The 17,019-nt window shown below is 41.5% G+C and overlaps 1 protein-coding gene across 5 annotated transcripts in view; it reads right to left on the bottom strand.

Moving 5' to 3' along the window:
• Nucleotides 1–2,086: 2,086 nt before the first annotated feature.
• akt1 (v-akt murine thymoma viral oncogene homolog 1) overlaps nt 2,087–17,019 on the bottom strand; it is a 120,780-nt gene continuing 105,847 nt past the window's right edge. For 4 of the 5 annotated variants that reach the window (XM_078233976.1, XM_078233975.1, XM_078233977.1 and 1 more), the window contains 3 exons: nt 16,417–16,504; nt 15,202–15,304; nt 13,172–14,640 (listed from right to left, as the gene is read on the bottom strand). In XM_078233976.1, coding sequence (XP_078090102.1) covers nt 14,561–14,640; nt 15,202–15,304; nt 16,417–16,504 — 271 coding nt within the window. In that variant the 3' untranslated portion in view covers nt 13,172–14,560. Of the gene's footprint in view, nt 2,707–13,171; nt 14,641–15,201; nt 15,305–16,416; nt 16,505–17,019 lie in introns of those variants that run through there. The other variant, XR_013500042.1, reaches the window with a different exon arrangement.

Below are 17,019 nucleotides of genomic sequence, written 5' to 3'. Positions count from 1 at the left end.
AACAATTCCTTTCTGCAGAACCAATTTCAACAAAAGCTTCAGTTATTTAATCTTTCAAACCTTGTCCCTTTAAATGGCCTTCTAAAGTATACGTTACATTGCACAACACATTGAAAGTAGATTTTTAAAACACCCTAAAATTAGACTCCCAACCGTCCTACTCAAAAAATGGTAGGGGAACCGAGCTTACGTAAGAGGCATGTTATTTCTCCAATCTAAATCAGTAATTAGTAACTACACATTGCCATGACTTTGAGTATATTTTTAATTACAATTCAGATTTCTGAACCACACTTTGTTCTTTGTACCAATAGTTGTTATCAAGTTGGATGTCAATATGGAATATCCTTAAGGAATCAGGAGAGTATAAATTAAAGCCTGCATAAAAAGTTAATTGTCATATTACAGAATTCCTACAGTGCAGAAGAGGCCATGTGGCCCATTAAGTCTGCACCAACTCTCTGACAGAGTATTTTATCCGGGACCTCTCCCCGTAACCTACACCTCTTGGGACACAAAGGGACAATTTAGCATGGCTGATCAATCTAACCTGCACAGCTTTCAACTGTGGAAGGAAACTGGAGCACCCGGAGAAAACTCATGCAGACACGGGGAGAACGTGCAAACTCCACACAGTGACCCGAGGCTGGAATCGAACCTGGGTCCCTGGAGCTGTGAGGCAGCAGTGCCAACCACTGTGTCACCCCATGCTTTTCCTTTCTAAAAGTAAAACACTATTTGAAGATACAGGTCAAAGAGGATAACATCCTTACTGTCGTTCTTAAAAAATGGTTTCTATCTTACAATAGATGTTCTGGATCTATTTGATAACCTCTAAGGAAGAAGAAACTAATTTATTTTGCAATTACACTAATCATGTTCTGTTGGGTTAATCAGCCATCAGTGACTTGGGGCGTTTATTTTATTTCCCAGCTTAATACATTTCCTGAAGTTTAAAAGAGAAACAAATCAGAAGCTATAACTTCATGTAATCAGGACCCTAATTCACTGAGCCCCCAGAGATGCACAAAAAAATACAATAAATACTTCCTTAGTTATTGACTCCATCTTACTGCCTGGCCATTGTGTGGAATTGGACCAGAGCTGAGATTCTGACCTCCTATCATCTCCATCATCTCTCCTAAAATCTGTCAAATTTTGTATGAGAATCTTCCTGCAAAGTACCTTGGCACATTTTCTTTTAGTTTGCTAAAGGTAAGATAGAAATACAAGTTGTTGACCTGAATAAAGGTTTTGAAATTTGTTCTCCAGCTTAGTAATTTTGAAATACATTAGAGCAGAAACTGATAGAATTTTAGTTATTTTGGATATGGGAGGCTCTAGGGTGAATGTTTACAAAGCAGTATTCAATGGAACACGCAGAATTGTTCTATTTTACAGATAGGGTCTTCATTACTGATGGGAAAGCATAAAATGTCTTCTCCATACTTGGGTTTTTTTTTTAAAGGAAAGATTTTCCATTCTGCGTTACCTGCAGGAAAATGCTTGCAGCATGTATCCGATGTATAGTTATTGATAATAACACTCATCATACATATCGCCAAAAGGAGTAGCGTTTAATACAAAGGATTTCTGATCACTTCTGCATTCTGGCTCTTACGCCTTCCTTGGCTGCTTGAAGGTTGAGCACTTTTAACAATGTAACTACCAAATGAATCCTACGGATGCATCTTTTGAACTCAAATCACTTCTTTATATTTTGGCAAGTCTTCACAATCCTATTTTTGCTATATACAGTGGCTGGCTGAGATATCAGGCAAAGTTGCCCCTTTCCCAAACATAGGCCACAAAGATATTTCCCCACAGTGCGGCATAAATTAGAAATTTTAAAAAAGAAGCACAAGTCCCTGATCACAATCAGAATATTGTTTCATTGCAAGGCTCTGTAGAGTGACGTAGCTCATAACACTGCTCTCAAGTGAACCCTTTGGACATGTTGCAATTAATAAATTGTTAGAAGTGCTGAAAGATTTGTTTTCAACTATTGGTAAGTAATGGCTTTAAGGCAGTTCATCCTTTAAACCTGAAAAAGGAATAACAGCCACAATAGCTAGTAATTTTTGTTGTAAACTAAAATTATAAGAACATATTTATTTCAAGATTAATTAATGTCATGTTTCAACTTTCAAAATAAAACAGAAGGCCCGTTTTACAAGGATATTCTGCTTAAATGGGTTTGATTTTGAAACAATTGGCATATGAGATCAGTCTGCTGTTGTAAAGGAAGGTACACATTTCAAACCCTGAACCCGATTTAATCAGCTACGCTCAATGAATTATATAGCTCTGTTATTATTTGCATATTCAAAAATACTAAAAATGTTTGCGGTATGAAGTAGGTGGCTGACACTTTCCTTTATATCTGACCTTAAAATGTAAAATAATACTTGTATGAGCTTTCTGTTCCTCTATAAGCCTGTCACTACGAAACAGACTATTGTGTTGACACACATGTAAACCATTTAGTGAACAATTCACAAGACAGTTGAATAATCGCTCTTTGCAGCTTAGCTCTAAGTTTGCTGGAGTTTTAAGAAATGGCAGTTAGTTTCTTTTTATTAAAAATTACCCTTTATAAATGTCACGGCTTCTTAGAGTTAGGATTTGCAATCTGTTGCTTCAGGGTTCAGGCCGATCACATCTACTGAGGGCAGATGCAGTGACAGCTGACACATGTTCCCACTTCTGCAAAACAAAGAATGATTCAATCTGTCAGTCATTCACAACTGCTTTTATGCAGAGTTACCGAGCAAGTCTAGACCCTGAAATATTTGTCTCTGGCTAGGAAAGAAAACACGGCCGGTCCCCACACTATATTGTGTGTGGCAGTTTTGTTCCAGTATGAATGTAGCACGCAGTACAGGGGCCGTGACCTTTCTGGCCAGAGTGGATCTGTGCATCACTCAATTACAGCAGGATACTGAAGAGTTTCAGATTAGCCAGTTCTGACGACTGCTTTCCCTAGTCTGATAACTGCACCCCATCAATCAAGGACAAAGTTGACTGGTATATTATGTACAGCTATATATGCAACTGGCTCATGATATGAACCAGCCTACCAGTGCGCCGCAGAACATTTTCAGCAAAAATAGAATCCGAATGGTAGTAAATTGTTGCCTACAAAACAGCTGCATGGATGAGATTTTCAATTAGATTACATCAGCTTAGTAAGCTTCAAACATTTGTTTGGTGAAAAGTAAGATATCTAATGACAAAAAAAGAGACCAAAATTGTCTGTAGTTCAATATTATTAAATTATTAATGTGAGCACAGGTGGCTTTGTGGCTATGTTGTGTTTTTTTTCCCCCTACTGTTGGGTTCCAGGTTTGAATTATAGTGGGAAATGAAGCTGGATCCTGATGTGAGGTGAATTCTCAAACTTCTAAGCCTGCTGTTCAATGCCAATTTGAGACTGGAGGGCTGCATGTGCACCAGATGGTGAAATGCTGTTATGGGCACAACAGCTCTCCAGATTCAGGTTTTCTTGATGTCCAAGTTCCATAGCTATCATGGGGATGGTATAATGCTTCCCCACCTCCCTTCCCCAAAAAAATTAAGACGCACTGTAAATATACGACTAAAATATGATTCTATATTAACATGTAATTGAATATTGGCTTTAGAATAGATGCATTTTGATTCTGGATCTCCATTGAACGTGACTGCAACGATTAGTAAATATTAATTTGTAAGATCTCATTGACATTCCTATACTACGGTCAGCAGGATTTTATTTATTTATATCACAAGTAGGCTTTCATTAACACTGCAATAAAGTTACTCGCCACATTCCAGCATCTGTTCGGATACACTGAGGGAGAACTTAACACATGGACAATGCACCTAACAGCACGTGGGAGGACTGTGGGGGGAAATCGGAGCACCCGGAGGAAACCCACGCAGACACGAGGAGAATGTGCAGACTCCGCACAGACAGTCACCCAAGCTGGAATCGAACCTGGGTCCCTGGCACTGTGAGGCAGCAGTGCTAACCATTCTGCCACCATGCTGCCCAGATGGGTAGTTTTCAGTTTACTGGGACAAATGTACAGAAACATGATGCAAGAACATTTAGCATTGGTACCATTTGAAACAGATGCAAAATGGACTCAAATGGAAATGTGTTCCTTTTTCTTTCATTCGTGGGACATGGGTGTCACTGGCTGGCCAGTATTTATTGCCCATTCCGTGTTGCCCGAGGGCTTACACCCAGTTTTTCACTTCAGGTACGTATTTACAATGTGTCAGGAGCAGAAAATGCATGCAAATCATAAAGAGTAGGGAGAACAATAGCAAAGTGTTAGAGTAGAGATAAAAATTCTTACAGCCTTAAATAGGTGCACAAGACATTCGAGTTGATTGGTAGCATTTAAAAGCATGGATGGGGGAAAGAACTAAAACATCACAGATAAAATAAAGATTCGGAAACCAAAGTCAGTAGTCTGAATCTTCAGTTAAGTAATGGACTAGCCAGTCCCTAATCCAATTTGATGAGCGCAGAAATGGAGATGGTGCTGAATGAGGTATTTGTAATAAGGGTTTACCCTCGATATTGCTTCAAAGCGACACCTCTAAAAATCTGCACATGGTATGTCTGTCAGAGCACGACTTTCCATGATAGCCAATGGATGTGCCAATCTTGTGTTGCATGTACAAACATACACCACAAAAGGAGTTTATTTAATCCATCGTCCCCGCTTAGACTATCCAATTAGTCCCACTCCTCTGCTCTTATAACCCTGTCATTTTCTCCCCTTCAATTATTTATCCAATTCCTTTTTCCAAGCAACTATTCAGTCTACCTTCACCACCTCTCATGCTGTGCTTTCTAGATCACAACCTGTTGCATTCTCTCCTCATCTCACAACATCAGACTCTTTCGTTAGTTACTTTGAATCCATCTTAAATTTTAAATCTACTGATGTGTAGAAGGGAACGGTTGGGGTGGGATGGCGAGGAAGATGTGCAGGTTAGGTGGATTGGCCATGGTAAATTGCCCCTTAGTGTCAGGGGGATTAGCAGGGTAAATACGTGGGGTTGGGGAGATAGGGCCTGGGTGGGATTGTGGTCAGTGCCAGCTCAACGGACTGAATGGCCTCTTTCTGCACTGTAGGGATTCTATGATTCAAACAGGATATAAAATGCCACTTGCGCGGCCCAGCCTAAAATTGAAAGTGACCAAAATGCACTCGCCTTAACATTGCTGTGTCCTCTTCACAAACTTTAAGGTACCATTATGAGTAACTGCACAAACTCATTTTGCAGGCATGACAATGACTGTATGTATCACATGTCAGAAAAGAGCATGTGGTTAAAAATTAATATGTAAATTAAATCGGCAGGGTTTCCCTGCATTAATAAAGTATGTTCTACAGTCAGCCTTGCGTGCCTCAGCCAAGTGATTATTTGTAAGCCTTCTTTCACAAAGGCTGTTCAATCAAAAAGAGCATCCCAGTTAACTCCAATTCAATCCTTGGCCAAGCAAGGAGCATTAAAAATCCGATGTGGGAAGTACTAAAACCAACTGTAATTTCCCTACTTCTATTCAAAATGTTATGAGTTAACTCAGTACAGATCCCAGTCTGAGCCTCGCATTTTCACAGCTTACATAGCTCTGCTACTTACTGTTAATTCAGCTAGAGAATCTTTCTAAAAGTATCTAGCACCATAGCTTTGCCCATTAGAGCCAGATATGGTTGTTAGTGTGGAACTTTGTGCCACAGACTAACTGGATGATGACTTTACAGCTATTGAATCATAGAATCCCTAGAGTGCAGAAGGAGGCCATTCAGTCCATCACTGCACCAATCACAATCCCACCCAGACCCTATTCCCGTAACCCCACATATTTAGCTTGCTATTCCTCTGACACTAAGGATCAATTTAGCATGGCCAATCGACCTAACCCTCACATCTTTGGACTGTGGGAGGAAACCACAGCACCCGGAGGAAACTTACGCAGACACAGGGAGAATGTGCAAACTCCACACAGACAGTGACCCGAGACCGGAATTGAACCTGGGTCCCTGGTGCTGTGAGGCAGCAGTGCTAACCACTGTGCCAAGGGCCACACCCCATTTTGCTAGCCAAGCAGCAAATTGCAGATCTGACTGAGGACACAAGAGGAGCACAAGGCCTATCCTAGCTAACGATTGGGTCAGGTACAGGAGAAGACGAACGGGGCTTAATTAGAGAGGGAGTTTAATGGCAGAAATACAAGTTAGATGTATAGTAGTGGACTTACGAATTTAACCTCTGCAATCATGAAAAAAATATAAACATACGTTTCTGAATTATTTAAATGAAACATTGTTTTACAGCAAGAGAAATATGGGCATACATAAAAAAGAGAAAGTGCAGTCATTTAATTATAAAGAAAGCACCCTAATGAAATACATGGTCAAGTGCTTAAATGGAATACAGTACAAAGCATTGTGATTTATTATATGGGTGTTTGAGTTGAATCCTTCCATATACTCAGGATCAACATAAAATGATTTGAACTTTACTACAAATAACATCTGGTTGCTGAACAGATGTCACATTCTAGTAGTAGCTCAAGAGAGTATAGTCTGGCTGTCATACCACCTGGACTTGCATTAAGTGCCAAATGGTGATGGCTAAACTGCCACATGGTGCAGGTTAATCTGTTACTTACAAAAATGCATTTATTTACAGCAAAGAAAAATGAGATTCAATTCATGAAAGCTCAGATGAAGAACCTGGGCAAAAAGGTATTTGACCCATCCAATAATTTCATACATTGACTTTCAAAGAAGCAGTTTCACATGGAGAGGGACACAAAAGATCACTGTATCTTAGCATTTAAATATTATATGGTATTGCAAAGGATAAATGGCACAGAAACAGACTATTCGGTCTACCAACATTTATGCTCCATTTGAGCTCCTTCCATCATTCTCATCTAAATCTAGCATCGTAGCCCTCTTAGCCTTCATTGGATTTGTCTAGCTTCCCCTCTAATGCATCTATACTATTTATGTCAATGTGCTCCATGTTCTCACCACTCTTTGGGTAGTTTCTCCTGAATTTCTATACTGGATTTCTTGGTGACTATCTAATGTTGATGTCCTCTGATTCTCTTCTTCTCCTCAAGTGGAGACATTCTCTCCGCGTCAGCTGAAATCAAAACCTTTCATGATTTAAAAGATTTCCTTTAGTTCACCACTCATCCTTCTTTTAAAACGATACCCAGCCTGATATATTTACCCATGCAGTTCTGATCATCTTTGTTAACTTTCTCTGCAGCTTCTTCAGTGCCTCTATATCCTTTTGATGGGGAGTCGGTTAGCTCAATTGGCTGGATGGATGGTTTGTGATTTGGAGCGACGTCAACAGCGTGGGTTCAATTCCTGTACCAGCTGAGGTTATTCATGAAGGCCCCACCTTCTCAACCTTGCCCCTCACCTGAGGTATGGTGACATTCAGGTTAAATTATCTCCAGCCAGCTTCTTAAAGGGGAGAACCTCTCACAGTACTTTTTTAAAGATTAGTGTCATAAGTAGGCTCACATTAACACTGCAATGAAGTTGCTGTGTACATCCCCTAGTTGCCACACTCTGGGCCTGTTTGAGTACACTGAGGGAGAATTTAGCATGACCAATGCGCCTAAACAGCACATCTTTCGGACTGTGGAAGGAAACCACCCATGCAGACTCCGCATAGACAGTAACCCAAGCCGGGAATCGAACCCAGGTCTCTGACGCAGTAAGGCAACAGTGCTAACCACTGTGCCATCGTGCCACTCACAGAACTGCACACAGTATGTCTTATTCATTTTGCATCAAGATCTAATTTAGTTTAGCAGAACTTCCCTACTTTTCAAGTCTATCCCTCAAGAGATAAAACCTAATGTATGATTTGCTTTTTTCCCCCATGTCTTGTTAACCTGTAGTTAGAGATTGAGTGATTAAGGGATTGATGTATTTGTACTCCAAAACCATTTGTTCCTTTGCTCCGCCAAGACATGCACTGTCCAAATAACATGCTATTCTTCCTACAAAAATCTACTACCTCCCATTTCTCTATTAAACTTCATTTGCCAATTATTTGTCCATTCTGAAAGTTTATTAATGTCTCCCAGTAATTTCAGTCCTAAGTAATGACTATCCTCCACCAATCTCTGCCCCTCCCCCTCCCCCCACCGGAAACGCCAGGTGACCTGGAAGAGGAGCATCATCCCAAAGAGAGTGCCCAATGGAGCAGGACAACGGAGGGGGCCAGGGTACTGGTCCCAAAAGAAAGGAGGTCTCAAAAAGGATTTGGACATAAAGAGGCCCCAAGAAGACAGTCCAGTTCAGGGACAAGGACAGGAATCAAAAACAGGCCCGTTCAGTAAAGTTAAAGGTAAGGAGCAGAGGAAAGACTCCAAATTAAAGAGACAGAGCTGAAGGGGGCAAGATAGAAAACAAAGTGGGCTTGAGAGAAGGCAGGTAGTATTGAGGAAGCAGGGGGGCTGCAGAAGGACTTGGACAGGTTAGGAGAGTGGGCAAAGAAGTGGCAGATGGAATACAACGTGGAAAAGTGTGAGGTTATGCACTTTGGAAGGAGGAATGGAGGCATAGACTATTTTCTAAATGCGAAAATGCTTAGGAATTCAGAAACACAAAGGGACTTGGGAGTCATTGTTCAAGATTCTCTTAAGTTTAACGTGCAGGTTCAGTCAGCAGTTAGGAAGGCAAATGCAGTGTTAGCATTCATGTCAAGAGGGCTAGAATACAAGAGCAGGGATGTACTTCTGAGGCTATATAAAGCTCCAGTCAGACCCCATTTGGAGTATTGTGAGCAGTTTTAGGCTCCATACCTAAGGAAGGATGTGCTGGCCTTGGAAACGGTCCAGAGCAGGTTCACAAGAATGATCCCTGGAATGGAGAGCTTGCCAAATGAGGAACGGTTGAGTGCTCTGTGTCTGTACTCCTTGGAGTTTAGAAGGATGAGGGGGGATCTTATTGAAACTTACAGGATACTGTGAGGCCTGGATAGAGTGGACGTGGAAAGGGTGTTTCCACTAGTAGGAAAAGCTAGAACCAGAGGGCACAACCTCAAGCTAAAGGGAAGATCCTTTAAAACAGAGACGAGGAAGAATTTCTTCAGCCAGAGAGTGGTGAATCTGTGAAACTCCTTGCCACAGAAGGCTGTGGAGGCCAGGTCATTGAGTGTCTTTAAGACAGAGATAGATAGGTACTTGATTAATAAGGGGATTAGGGGTTATGGGGAAAAGGCAGGAGAATGAGGATGAGAAAAAAAAAACTCAACCATGATTGAATGGCAGAGCAGACTCGATGGGCTGAGTGGCCTAATTCTGCTCCTATGTCTTATGGTCTTATCCAAGCAGACAGCCAAAAATTGGTGACTCCTTACTACAAGCGTTTGGAGTAGTGGTTGTGCTTGGCACGGCAAAATATCTGAGTGCGTGTGGAAGGTGAAGCTTGAATTCATGTGAAGATCCAGGGGAAAGGAACATTAGAAGGAGAGATTGAAACACTGGGGGTAGATCCTTGCTGAAGGCATCCGAGTAAAAGTGTCACTTGAGAGAATTCCAAGCAAGTTCTCTGAGTGTGGAGATTGGGATCGCTAATGAGAAAGATAGTTTCAATAAAATCAGTTGGCTCACAAGCTTCTGAGGGAGGAGGAGGGGGGGTAAGAAATCCATAGAATCTGCTTTGGTGGCATGTGTCACTTGGTTTTGGAATGTGAGGTGTCCAATCACAGTTTATCAGTTGGTTTATATGTACCACATACACACTGTTAATATTTAAAGTATAAGATAGATATTATAAATTGTTGTTTTTACAAATTTGTATGTTTCTGTAAACATATAGTACGGGTGAAGGAATAATGCGATTTGCTGGTGCTTGTATTGAAATCTTTCCAACCAGTTTTGTCTCGTGATTATATAGTTCATTTTCTTGTTTAATAAATGTTTTATGCTTTTGTTAAAACTTCAGCAGCAGACTCCTATGAATCTGTTCAGTAACTTCCCTCCATGGTTTTCATAGAGCCATAGAATCCCTACAGTGCAGAAAGAGGCCATTCAGCCCATCAAGTCTGCACCGACCACAAAGCCACCCAGGCCCTATCCCCTTAACCCAGCTAATCCCCCTGACACTATGGGGCAATTTAGCCTGGCCAAACAACCTAACCTGCACATCTTTGGATTGTGGGAGGAAACTGGAGCACCTGGAGGAAACCCACGCAGACATGAGGAGAACATGCAGACTCCACACAGACAGTCACCCAAGGCCGGAATTGAGCCTAGGTCCCTGGCACTGTGAGGCAGCAATGCCAACTGCTGTGCCACCATGCCACTTTTTCTTTAAAAAATTTAGGATTTATCAAGCTAGGTTTCATCCTGGGATCTAAGTTGTCCAGCGATAACATTAGTTGGGGGGGTCAAAACATAACTGCAACATTTAAAAACTGTGTTTTTGATTCCAAAGTCCAAATTGCTAACATAAATTGTGACCAACAGTGGTCCCAGCACTGAACTTTGCAGGGCACCACTATCCTCCTTTATATAAAAAACATGCACTGGGAATGTCACTAACAAGGCCAGCAATTGTTGCCATCACTGAGGTGTTGGTGAGCCATCTTCCTGAATCACTGCAGTCCATCTGATGCAGGTACATTCACAGTAAAGTGAGGAAGGGAGTTCTAAGTTTTTGACTTAGTGACATGACGAAATGGTGATATAATTCCAGTAAGAAGTTTAACAACACCAGGTTAAAGTCCAACAGGCCCATAATTTCCTGGCGTCATAACTGGGAGAGGTATCCCAAAGGTGCGGTGGGGAACCCCCACACCCTCCAAAGTCCCTCAGGTAAGGATCACCCAGCCGTTCACCGGCAAGTTCAAACTTCTGTTGGGCAATTGCCCTCCAACCAGAACCATTCAAAAGTATGATTTAAATCACAAACTTTAAATGGTTCAACTGTCTTACAGTAAGAATTGTCCAGGAAAAGTTAGAAGAATTAAAACCACTTTTAACTCCTGGGTAACTATTGAACTGACTCCCCTGCCCCTCGTCCACTTACCTTACACACCTACCTAGGTATCTACACTGCAGCGATGTCTTGAGGATGAGGTGTTTAGCCTCCAACAACCACAACCAACTTCATGCTAGGCATGATGATTCCAACCAATTGAGAGTCCCCCTAGCCCCCTCCAATTCCCATTGACTTTAATTTTGCTTGAGCATGTTGGCGCCACACCTGGTCAAATGCTGCCTTCTTGCCAAAGGCAGCCACTCACATCTCCTCTCTTGATTCAGTCCTTCTGTCCATATTTGACCAAGACTGTAATGAGGTCTGGAGCCAAATGTCCCTGGCGAAACCCAAAGTGAACATCTGTGAACAGGTTATTGCTGCATAAGTGCCACTTGATAGCAACACCATCCAACACTTTGCTGATGATTGAGAGTAGCCTGATGGGATGGTAATTGGTTGGATTGTTGGGTAGATGCCAGTGTTGTTGCTGTACTGGAACAGCTTGGCTGGAGGCACAGTTAGTTGTGGAACACAAGTCTTTATTACTGCTGCCAATATGTTGTCAGGGTCCAAAGCCTTTGCAGCCTTCAGCCATTTCCTGATATCACATGGAGTGAATTGAATTGGATAAAGGCTGGCAACTGTGAAACTGGGGACCTCAGGAGGAGGCGAGATAAATAATCCACTTGGCACTTTTGGCTAAAGTTAGTTGCAAATGCTTCAGCCTCATCTTTTACACTTAGCTCCCCCATCATTGAGGATGGGGTGGTTTCATTTGGTTGGTTTAATTGTCCACCGCTCGTCTTTAATGGTTGTGGCAGGCCTACAGATCTTTGATCTGATCCATTGATTGTGAGACTGCCTAGCTCTATCACATACTGCTTCCTGTTTAGAATGGATGTAGCTTTGTGTTGTAGCTTCACGGATTTGGCACTGCATTTTTATGTATTTCTGTTGCCTCTCCTTACATGCCCTCCTGCACTTCCTTATTGAACCAGGGCTGAGCCCCCGGCTTGGTGGCAATGATAGAGTGGGGGATATGCTAGGCCATGAGGTTACAGTTTATGGTTGTGTGCAATTCTGCTGCTGCTGATGGCCTGCAGAACCTCATGGATGCTTGGTCTTCAGTTGCGAGATCTGTTTGAAATCTACCTACACAATGGAGAGCATCGTCAATGTGAAGGGAAGACTTTGTCACCACATAGATTGTGCAATGGCCAACCCTACTAATACTGCCATGGCCAGATGCATCTGACAGGTAGACTGATGAGGGCAAGATCAAGAAGGTGGTTCCCTCTTGTTGGTTCCCTCAACGTTGCTGCAGGCCCAGTCTGGTGGATATGTCCTTCAGGACTGAGCTTGCTACACAACAGTAGCAGTGCTACCAAGCCACTTTTGATGATGGGCTTTGATAACAACCAAGATTTTACATAGAAACATAAAAAAAATAGGAGTAGGTGATTTGGCCCTTCAAGCTTGCTCCACTATCTCAACGCCATACTCCTGCTCTCTATCCATACCCCTTGACACCTTTAGAAATCTATTTCCTTCTTAAATATATCTAGTGATTTGGTCTCCACAGCCTCCTGTTCTAGAGAATTCCATAGGTCTTTGCTCAGAGGGTGATGAACGTTTCTCCTCATCTCAGTCCTAATTGGCCTACCTCATATCCTGTGACTGTAACCTCCTTGTTCTAAATCTCCCAGCCAGGGGAAACATCATCCCTGCATTGAATGCAGGTCTAGTTGATCCAATCTCTCCTCATATGACAATCCTTCCATCCCAGTAATCTTGGCATTGTTCTGAAATCTTGTCCCTATCTGCTTTATGCTCAGTGTATTTCCTGTTTTGCTTCCCTCTTGCTCCGCTACCCTCAATTTTACCAGTCATTACCAGACATTCTAGTTTCTCTCTCCCAAATGCATCCCCAAGGAATTGTAGTTTTCTTCTGGTGATGAATGGTACCCCGAAGATTATTTACATCTTTTGCAACCGAAACATTGCAACATTTTGAAAAATAAATGTAATGTTTTGTGTGACCTTAAGGATATGGCCCAGTTAGTTGTCCACTACTACGTTTACTTGACATATACAAGTAACTAATTTTAAAAACAGAAAGGAATAGTCAATGTATAACATCCAATGAAAAAAGATTCCAGACATTTTATCTGCTTTATTTGTTCATTTTTGAAGGAAAATGGTACATTATACATGTAAAAATACTACAATACAGTGGACAAAATTGTGGTAACTGCTTTTCTTTATCAGTTAGGTAGTTACCTTGGACCTTCCAAATGCCAAGAGAAAAACAGGAAATACTGAGTGTTTTTATAGAACATTCATTCCATAAATACTATATTGACTGCTCGCTCAATCGTCCACGTAGGCTATGTCCATGGGGCTAGAACAGGTAGTAAGCAACCTTGAGGGAATATGACTGATGACTGAACAGAGTCTTTACAATGTGGACGCATGAAGATGGACATTTTTCTGTTCCGTTTGGGACGATCGCATACAGAAACAGACTACAAAAAAGGGAAACAATATTCCTCACATTCACTGACATACATTAACTTACTAAATGTGACATTGGCAGAATTGATTTAATTGAAAACACTGATAAACAACACCTGCAGTATGCAACATCCAAAGATGCCCAGCAAGTGACAAAGAAACGGCAGGGATAAGAACAAAACAATATGTGAAGTGGATTTCAATCAGTAAAGCGTTTTTTTTTTAAAAAAACCAAAGTTGCATCCTTCTGCAGCAGATTTCAAGAGATGGATCTTGCTCTAGACTCCAATTTATTTCCCTCACAAACTACAGCAAAGTTCCTGCCGCTGCAGATGTTATGCCTCACTGAGGCCATTTGATGTTTACACATTATAAAGAGGTAAACAAATTGCAAGAGAAGTTCTGGCTCGACTCCAGACCACTTTTCACCTTTATAGTACATTGGACCAGTATGCTTAATGAGTTGTCCGTGTCTTAAGAGGTTGACTTATTGCACTAGCTATTAGATTAGTCAGATCTCAGGTTCATCTTGCCAGCAGACCAGGCAGGGATAGATCATTACCTAACTTATATAGGCAAGAAAATAGCTTGCCAGGAATCAATTACAAATGAGCGTTTTACTGGAACAGAATTTCAAATCTACTTTTAAAGTTGGGTAACTTCAACGCAGACCATAAATATATAGTGATAATAAAGGAGGGTTCAGTTCAAAGTATCAGTTTCCACTCTCCTGTCAATCAAAATGACGCCAGTATATTCCGAATGCATGCTCTCGTGATTGGTCATTTTAAAAGTAGGTCACTGCATAGGAACCAGTATTTCAGCTTTTAAAAGTAGCTCATTTTCCATCATCATGTCACAAATGACAGAAAGATTTTGTTGAAAAAGGTACCTTTTCTTTCCCAATTACTTACAAATCGACCAGATAATGCTGATAATCTCTCGGACATGTTTCTGGTTAGAAATCCTTAAAATCCGATCAGATTTCCTTTGTTCAATTTTTTTTAAGGCGATCGAGTTCAGTCCCTTCCACTGGCTGAGTAAGAGAACTGGGGGAAATGTGGTCTTCTCTCATTGTCTATGGATTCCATACTGCCATCTGTGCAACACAAGAGCCTCATCAGTATTGAAGACAAGTGTTACATTCTTAAAAGTGTGTCTGAAATTATTTAGTCAGAGCAATCTTGGAGATTAGAAATAATCACATTGCATCTATTCCCATATTGGAGTCAATCAGTATATCTAAAGTTTATTTATTAGTGTCACAAGTAGGCTTACATTAACATTGCAATGAAGTTACCGTGAAAATCCCCCTAGTCGCCACACTCCGGCACCTGTTCGGGTAGACTGAGGGAGAATTTAGCACCTAACCTCCACATCTCTTGGACTGTGGGAGGAACCCAGAACACCCGGAGGAAACCCACGCAGAAACCCTCACCCGGAGGAAACCCACACAGAAACCCTCACCTGGAGGAAACCCACGCAGAAACCCGGGAGAAAGTGCAAACTCCGCACAGACAGTGCCCCAGGTCCCGCACGCTGTGAGGCAGCAGTGCTAACCACTGTGCCACCATGCCACCCTCAATAAACAACATTTGAAAAACATTTCTGTCCTTTCATCCTCTCAAGCTCAGATATGTAAAAGTGTAATGCAGAATACCTCGATCAGGTGGAGTGATCGTTATTATTTGTGCTGTAAATTCTTCATCAAAATATCTCGTGTCCATCTCAGATGTTACCTGAGGCTTAAATGGTGGAGTAAGCTGTTGAATATACAAAATGGCATTATTTTGCTGCGCTTACATCATTAAAAACAAAACAAGCTAATACACAAATTGCAGTGAATACTGGAATAAAAGTGATAATTTAGTCACATAGCAACGTCACCGAATGTAGGGTTTTTAAAATTCATTTTACAAAATAGAGCATCGCTGGCTGGACCAGCATTTATTGCCCATCCATAACTGCCCTCCGTTCTAAAAGACATTTCAGAATCAACCACATTGCTTTTGCTCTGGGTAAGGATGGCAGACCGGGTAAGGATGGCAGATTTCCTTCCCTGAAAAGGACATTAGTGAACTTGATGGGTTTTTACAACAATCGACAGCGGTCATCATTAGACTTTAATTCCAGATTTTTATTGGACTCAAATTTCCCCATCTGCCATGGAGGGATTTGAACCCGGGTCCCTGGGTCTTGTCCTGGGGGTCTCTGGATTACGGGTCCAGTGACAATACCACTATGCCAGTGTCGCCCCATAATTGACTTCCTGTCTTTAATGCTTTCCAAAGTAAGGGGTTTTGGTGCTGAGGAATGGAACATCTTCAATTTCAAGACACTAATAACAGCATCAAGCATTTCTTGCTCAGGCTTTGCATATCTGTATGTACAGTGAAATACCTTTCACTGTACACCAATGTATGTCAGCCCTAAGCCAAGAAAAGTACTCTGTTACAACAACGTGCTTTAGAGTGATTGCTGCTTTGGGTTTTACGGCACGTTTACAGAGTACCTGTTCACCAGTCCAGCCTCCCGAATCAAACATTTCCTGAATCACATGAAACGGTGCGAAAGAAGTGAGAAAGCAACAGGAAGAAACAAAAAAGAAAGGAGGGCAGGAAAACAATAGAATTAAATAGAATAGTGCTGTGGGGCATTGATAGGATAAAGATCTACATCTGTGATTTCGGAATACAAACTAAGCTCTGATTTTGAATGTGCTGTTGGGGGGGGGGGGGGGGGGGGGGGGGGGTTGTCCACTGCAAATTAAGGGCCCCCCCCCAACCCCCCAAAATGGATTTTGTTCAGTAAATCATGCAGCTTTTCCTATAGTACAAACTGAATGACTGATTCAATTCAAACATGTTTTCCTCACCTTCTTCTGATAGACATCTTGCCACTCGATTCCAGCAAAGAACTTGTCTTGCATTATTTCCTTTGCATCATCATAGCCACCACCCAACCTGGTGAGGAATACATCAACAACTTGCATTCACATAGCACTTTTATCGCAGAAAAATATCTCACAAAGACTCATGGGAATGAAATTATTCTGAGCCAAACAATCTCTCAGCAAGAATTTGCATGCCACGTGCATGGAATTAGAGCTGGCTTAGACAAAAACATTATCTAGCCGGATGCAAGTTAAACTCATTCAGTTGATAATTAGATCTACCAGGTTCAAGTATCATGGATTCAACACTGACATCTTCCAACATATTGGTGAAAGCATAATTACATTGATACGTACAGACCACATCACTTCCTGAAATAGAATTACTTCTATTGAAATGCAACGACTGTAAGCAAACATGTTAGCAATATTACCCAACACTAGCATTGAGATAATTGACTAGTTAAGCCTCGTCGCTTTGTATCAATTAACTGATGGAGGAAAGGACACTGGGAGCAATCGCTGTTCATCTTTGAAATGTGCCATTGAAAATCCGTCCGAACAGATATATATTTTTTGAAGTTT

The sequence above is a fragment of the Mustelus asterias genome, chromosome 18 (assembly GCF_964213995.1).
Source record: "Mustelus asterias chromosome 18, sMusAst1.hap1.1, whole genome shotgun sequence".
Classification (NCBI taxonomy): Eukaryota; Metazoa; Chordata; class Chondrichthyes; order Carcharhiniformes; family Triakidae; genus Mustelus; species Mustelus asterias.
This window is presented reverse-complemented; position numbering and strand designations above follow the sequence as displayed.